Raw genomic sequence first — 7,380 nt, 5'->3', positions numbered from 1 at the left:
GCTCGTGTCGAAACCGTTCGTCAGATCCGCCTTCGTCTTACAGGATGAACTTTCCGAGGAAGAATCCGATGAAGATGGCGGCGATGACGACCAGGAGTGAAGGGAGCGAACTGGTTGCGGACTCTCGTCCAATCGGAGGCCTGGAATTGGTCGTCGCATGTTCGCTGCGCTGGAACTTTCTCAGTCTCAAACCCTCGTCCTGATGACGAACACAAACAAAAAAAACAGCATTAGTTTATCCGACGAAGAGATGCATCATGGGATTAGGCCGGTCACCATCGTGTTCAGTTACAGAGGGAAACACTCTTTCGGCTCCTATTGGGATTACAAATAATTATTGAACTTTATCCAATGGGAGTCTATCGGGGCTTTTGGCACTGGAGGAATATATTCATAGTTCCCGGATTTTGCGTGTTCGCACCGCAGGAACTAGGAACGATTTTAGTTTTACAAACTCCGTTTGGAGGAACTAATTGAGCTCCTACTTCAGATTCGGGTCTAAAGCAGCGCTATAGGAACTATCCGTGACGTTAGTGTTCGCTGATTGGCCGAACGCACGCGAAACACCAGCACACGCCATTTTTAAAAAGACTGTAAACACAGATTATAGCCTATATATTTACTCCAGAAACTAACTCTACGAACATGGGAAACAGTGATAGATGAAGCTCTTAATCTTTACGCTGAGGAGAAAATCCAACACAACTTTGAGGAGACCAAGAGAAACATGATTATGTATTTATGCTCAGCAACACTGGACATCAACCACATGGCATATGCTGTTTAAAAACTAGCTAAGAGCGCCATCTGCTGTTTAAAAACTAGCTAAGAGCGCCATCTGCTGTTTAAAAACTAGCCTAGCGCGCCATCTGCTGTTTAAAACTAGCCTAGCGCGCCCTCTGCTGTTTAAAACTAGCCTGCCATCTGCTGTTTAAAACTAGCCTGCCATCTGCTGTTTAAAACTAGCCTAGCGCGCCATCTGCTGTTTAAAACTAGCCTAGCGCGCCATCTGCTGTTTAAAAACTAGCCGAGAGCACCCTCTGCTGTTTAAAACTAGCCTAGCGCGCCATCTGCTGTTTAAAACTAGCCGAGAGCGCCCTCTGCTGGTTAAAACTAGCCTAGCGCGCCATCTGCTGTTTAAAACTAGCCTAGCGCGCCATCTGCTGTTTAAAAACTAGCCAAGCGCGCCATCTACTGTTTAAAACTAGCCTAGCGCGCCATCTGCTGTTTAAAAACTAGCCAAGCGCGTCATCTGCTGTTTAAAACTAGCCTGCCATCTGCTGTTTAAAACTAGCCTAGCGCGCCATCTGCTGTTTAAAACTAGCCTAGCGCGCCATCTGCTGTTTAAAACTAGCCTAGCGCACCATCTGCTGTTTAAAAACTAGCCAAGCGCGCCATCTACTGTTTAAAACTAGCCTGCCATCTGCTGTTTAAAACTAGCCTAGCACGCCATCTGCTGTTTAAAAACTAGCCAAGCGCGCCATCTACTGTTTAAAAACTAGCCAAGCGCGTCATCTGCTGTTTAAAACTAGCCTGCCATCTGCTGTTTAAAACTAGCCTAGCGCGCCATCTGCTGTTTAAAACTAGCCTAGCGCGTCATCTGCTGTTTAAAACTAGCCTGCCATCTGCTGTTTAAAACTAGCCTAGCGCGCCATCTGCTGTTTAAAACTAGCCTAGCGCGCCATCTGCTGTTTAAAACTAGCCTAGCGCACCATCTGCTGTTTAAAAACTAGCCAAGCGCGCCATCTACTGTTTAAAACTAGCCTGCCATCTGCTGTTAAAAACTAGCCTAGAGCGCCGTCTACTGTTTAAAAACTAGCCAAGCGCGTCATCTGCTGTTTAAAACTAGCCTGCCATCTGCTGTTTAAAACTAGCCTAGCGCGCCATCTGCTGTTTAAAACTAGCCTAGCGCGCCATCTGCTGTTTAAAACTAGCCTAGCGCACCATCTGCTGTTTAAAAACTAGCCAAGCGCGCCATCTACTGTTTAAAACTAGCCTGCCATCTGCTGTTAAAAACTAGCCTAGAGCGCCGTCTGCTGTTAAAGACTAGCCTAGAGCGCCCTCTGCTGTTTAAAAACTAGCCTAGAGCGCCGTCTGCTGTTAAAGACTAGCCTAGAGCGCCCTCTGCTGTTTAAAAACTAGCCTAGAGCGCCCTCTGCTGTTAAAGACTAGCCTAGAGCGCCCTCTGCTGTTTAAAAACTAGTCTAGAGCGCCGTCTGCTGTTAAAGACTAGCCTAGAGCGCCCTCTGCTGTTTAAAACTAGCCAAGAGTGCCATCTGCTGTTAAAAACTAGCCTAGAGCGCATCTGCTGTTTAAAACTAGCCTAAAGCGCCATCAGCTGTTTAAAACTAGCCGAGAGCGCCCTCTGCTGTTAAAAACTAGCCGAGAGCGCCCTCTGCTGTTAAAGACTAGCCTAAAGCGCCATCTGCTGTTTAAAACTAGCCGAGCTCCCTCTGCTGTTAAAAACTAGCCTAGAACGCATCTGCTGTTTAAAACTAGCCAAGAGCGCCCTCTGCTGTTAAAGACTAGCCTAAAGCGCCATCTGCTGTTTAAAACTAGCCGAGCGCCCTCTGCTGTTAAAAACTAGCCTAGAGCGCCCTCTGCTGTTAAAGACTAGCCTAAAGCACCATCTGCTGTTTAAAACTAGCCGAGCTCCCTCTGCTGTTAAAAACTAGCCTAGAACGCATCTGCTGTTTAAAACTAGCCAAGAGCGCCCTCTGCTGTTAAAGACTAGCCTAAAGCGCCATCTGCTGTTTAAAACTAGCCGAGCGCCCTCTGCTGTTAAAAACTAGCCTAGAACGCATCTGCTGTTTAAAACTAGCCAAGAGCGCCCTCTGCTGTTTAAGAAACAAGCCTAGAGCGCCATGTAAAACTAGCCTATAGCACCCTCTGCTGTTAAAAACTAGCCTGGAGCGCCATCTGCTGTTTAAAACTAGCCTAGAGCGCCATCTGCTGTTTAAAACTAGCCTAGAACGCATCTGCTGTTTAAAACTAGCCAAGAGCGCCCTCTGCTGTTTAAAAACAAGCCTAGAGCGCCATGTAAAACTAGCCTAGAGCACCCTCTGCTGTTAAAAACTAGCCTAGAGCGCCATCTGCTGTTTAAAACTAGCCTAGAGCGCCCTCTGCTGTTTAAAACTAGCCTAGATTGCCAGCAGCCATATCACCCATATAACTATATTGCCAGCAGCCATATCACCCTGTAGCCCAAGACTGGTTGCCCACTGAAGCTAAGCAGGGCTGAGCCTGGTTAGTACCTGGATGGGAGACCTCCTTTGAAAACCAGGTTGCTGCTGGAAGAGGTGTTAGTGAGGCCAGCAGGGGGCGCTCATCCTGTGGTCTGTGTGGGTCCTAACGCCCCAGTGTAGTGATGGGGACACTATACTGTCAAAGAGCACCGTCCTTCGGATGGAACGTAAAACCGAGGTCCTGACTCTCTGTGGTCATTAAAAATCCCATGGCATTTCTCGTAAAGAGTAGGGGTGTAACCCCGGTGTCCTGGCCACATTCCACCCATTGGCCCTTACCAATCATGGCCTCCTAATAATCCCCTTACATTGAATTGGCTCTATCACTCTCTTTCCTCTCTCCACCTATAGCTGGTGTGTGGTGAGCGCACTGGCGCCGTTGTACTGTGGCTGCCGTCACATCATCCAAGTGGATGCTGCACACTGGAGGTGGTTGAGGAGAGATCCCCTGATATGATTGTAAAGCGCTTTGGGTGTACAGTAGTACATATGAAAGCGCTATATAAATGCCTCATTCATTCATTCATTAAAAACAAGGCTAGAGCGCCATGTAAAACTAGCCTAGAGTGCCCTCTGCTGTTTAAAACTAGCCTAGAGCGCCCTCTGCTGTTAAAAACTAGCCTAGAGCGCCATCTGCTGTTTAAAACTAGCCAAGAGCGCCCTCTGCTGTTTAAAAACAAGCCTAGAGCGCCATGTAAAACTAGCCTAGAGCGCCCTCTGCTGTTTAAAACTAGCCAAGAGCGCCCTCTGCTGTTTAAAAACAAGCCTAGAGCGCCATGTAAAACTAGCTCTAGAGCGCCCTTTTTATGCCAAAAATCATTAGGATATTAAGTAAAGATCATGTTCCATGAAGATATTTTGTAAATTTCCTACCGCTAATACATAAAACATTTATTTGTGTGAGTGAATGCAGCACAATCGCCAACATAAATGAACATCTTTAAAGGAGATTTTCTCCATGTTTAGATTCATGCATCCTCAGATTCCAGATTTTCAATAGTTGTATCTCGGCCAAATATTGTCCTATCCTAACAAACCATACATCAACGGAAAGCTTATTTATTTAGCTTTCAGATTATGTATACATCTCAATTAAAAAAAATTTGACCCAAGTGAGCCCGTTTTGTGTCCCAGCCCTACACAAGAGTGAGTGAGCAGTATATGTGCATGTGACTCCTGCTTCACCTTGAGCTGGCGGTTCTCCTCGTTCAGCTTGATGGCCTCGGACTGCAAGCGTTTGCACTCCTCCAGAACCTTCTTCTTCTCCGAGTCGTCCAGGGCGGCGCTGACGGGTTTGGGTGCCAGCGACCCGTCCGCTTTAGAGGAGTTTAGCACGCTAGCAGATTTAACAGGAGCGTCGACGTCGTTCTGGAGGAGAACGGGAACATACACATATATATAAAAATGAACTAAATTAATAACTTTTTACCAAAAAAAAAAAAGAAACATTGCAGAACTTACTGAAGCTGGACTGTGACACTATTTTCTTCTAGAAACAATCTTTGTTGGATTATTTTCCTGTTATCTCTGTAAAGCTGCTTTGAAACACTCTGTACTGTAAAGAGCGCTATATAAATAAATGTGACTGGACTTAAAGAAGCTTGGAAAACCTGGATATACGAGGAAGCCTCATTTAAAATGTCTGATTTCTAGACTTGTGATTATATATAAATATGCGTGTGATTATATACAAATATCTTTATAAAGGTGACTTGCCATGTTTCTCCTGCTGACCCTGCTGACCTACCCTACTAAAGGCTCTCTGGCCTGAGCACGTGTCCTGCCTGCTCTGACCCTTGACCTCTGACCCTGCAGTGCTCCGGGTTCTAACACTGGCTGTGGTGGGAATGTGGGGCGGCCGGTTGGACACCGGCGAGCGGATCTTCGTCCAGGCCAAAGCCGGAGCGGCACTGATCCAGTGGGAAACAGTCCTGGCCTTAGAGCGCTGGGACGCAGCGGAGAAACAGGAAGTGATGCGTGTGTATATATATAAGGGCTGCACAGTTTAGAGGAAAAAATTAAATAAAATCGCTCTAGGTTTGCTGTGCTTATTTACATTTATTCATTTTGTAGATGGTTAGGGCTTACAAGGTTATTATAGTTAGCTAAAACCATAAACAAGTGTATTACTTGATATAAACAAACATGAACTAAAAAAATTAATAAAAATTATATTATATATATATATATTTTTAAATTTTTTTCATCTAGCTGTCAAAGCAGCATTTCTCATTTTCATTTAGTTTAACTTGAAGTACTAAACTAAAACTGAAATAAAAAAATTAATAAAAACTATTTATATATATATATATATATATATATATATATATATATATATATATACAATAACTAATAAAAATGACAAAAACACAACAAAAATACTAACGTTCAAATTAAAACATAAGATACAATAATAAAAACTAATTCAAAACATAAAAGAAATATGCATATTTTAAAATGTATTATGCATTGTTTTTTAATCGCAATGATATTAAAATAACACTGATTATCTGTTGGGTTGCATAATTTGCCCCAAAAAATGTGAGATTATATTTGAATATGACTTTTTTATTATTATTATTAAATATTAGTGTAACATTTTTTTTATAAATAATATATTTCACCATAAAATTAAAAATATGAACTAGAATTTTAAATTACTAATATTTATTCATTTTGGAACGTTAAAACAAAGCTTTTATTTTGGCGGAAAACCTTAAGAATCCCTTAAAGCTCAACCGTTAATTTTTAAGCGATTCTCATCACAAGTTGATGAATGTGAATATGCACATTATCCAGCTTATTTTGAAAGCTATTTTATGTGAATATGTGTTTTATTAGGGCTGTACTCAACCAAAGAAAATCTTGGTCGACTGAAGTCCTGAAATTTTCGACTAAAAATCGACTAAAAATTACGTTAGAAAAAAAAAACGTTAAATTAATTAGATGTGCACTGTGCGCAGTACTTGGTAGCCTTGTTGTCCGCCTAAATGAATTATAAATAAACAAACAACTAGTAGGCTATTTGCAGTATATTAAATCGTTTTTGACCTAATTATTTTGCACTGAAATGAGTCTGACACTTGAGTCTGTCAGCGCTGCATCACCTGCGCAATATCATAGCTTATGATTTCCGAAAATAGTACTATGTTGTCAACTAGTGATATCATCACAAGAACTGTTGAGGAATATACAACATAATTTAGACAATTATTTTTGTCATATGTTATAATAATAAGTTATTATTAGTCAGACACTATCATTTCACCGTGCATGTCCTCGCACCGAGCGAGGCTGATGAGCTTAACGTTAGCTTCGCAGCTGAGACACGAATAGACTATTAACTTAAAGCTTTTACTCTTAATAAACACAAAAGGCACGTCCACTTTAATAAAAAAATTATATTTATTAAACAAACCAGATCAAGAGCAGAAACGAAATAAAGTGCATAACTGAAAAATAAAGCATCCTAGGCTCAAAACTAACAACCAACAGCACAGCGCAATTGCGCATTAGGCTCCAAATAAAAAATAAAAAAGTTAGGTTATCACACTAAAACATTGAAATATGCAAATTCTGATATGTTCATAGCTTACTCAAAACAGACAGGGCAAGCTAACGCAGACAAGTGAGCTTACCACTTTTACAGTAGATGATATGTCATGTTTGTCGTCAAGCTGTGGAAAACTGTTGCTTGCAAACTTTGCATTCAACCTTTTTCCTGTTATCAATTTTAACAAAATGCTGCCACACTGTCGATTTCTTTGTTGTTGACATGTTAGAAGAGGACTGACTATTAAACGCTCTCACAATTAAATAAATAATATTCAGCATCAAACCTACTACGCTCGACGCTCTCTCTTGGGTTGGACTAATCCAAAAAAGGTGAAAACAAGGGGGGTGTTTTGAAGACAGACTGTTACAGTGAAACAAGGGTATTCTGAAAACACCCCCATTAGCAGTTAGTGCTTTCCACCTGATGAAATGAGCGCGCCTCAGCGCGGCAAAACTGATGAAATAAACGCGGCAGAAAATCGACCAATCAGAATTTTGGTCGAACCAGAACGTATCGACCAACTAATCGACTAGTCGACTAGGACAGTACAGCCCTATGTTTTATAAGCCTCTGTAGGTA

The 7,380-nt window shown here is 42.0% G+C and overlaps 1 protein-coding gene across 1 annotated transcript in view; it reads right to left on the bottom strand.

Annotated features, from left to right (window-relative positions):
• Nucleotides 1-6: 6 nt before the first annotated feature.
• The window catches only part of LOC309491478 (vesicle-associated membrane protein-associated protein A-like), a 26,406-nt gene continuing 19,032 nt past the window's right edge, over nucleotides 7-7,380 (bottom strand). Inside the window, exons 5-6 of the mRNA XM_082190535.1 lie at nucleotides 4,431-4,613; nucleotides 7-199 (exon numbers count right to left, since the gene is read on the bottom strand). Coding sequence (XP_082046661.1) covers nucleotides 38-199; nucleotides 4,431-4,613 — 345 coding nt within the window. The 3' untranslated portion in view covers nucleotides 7-37. The remainder of the gene's footprint in view (nucleotides 200-4,430; nucleotides 4,614-7,380) is intronic.

Source organism: Leuciscus leuciscus (assembly GCF_965113295.1).
Source record: "Leuciscus leuciscus genome assembly, contig: HAP1_SCAFFOLD_274, whole genome shotgun sequence".
Lineage (NCBI taxonomy): Eukaryota > Metazoa > Chordata > Actinopteri > Cypriniformes > Leuciscidae > Leuciscus > Leuciscus leuciscus.
Note: the sequence above shows the minus strand (reverse complement) of the source record. Positions and strands in the feature narration are given on the sequence as shown.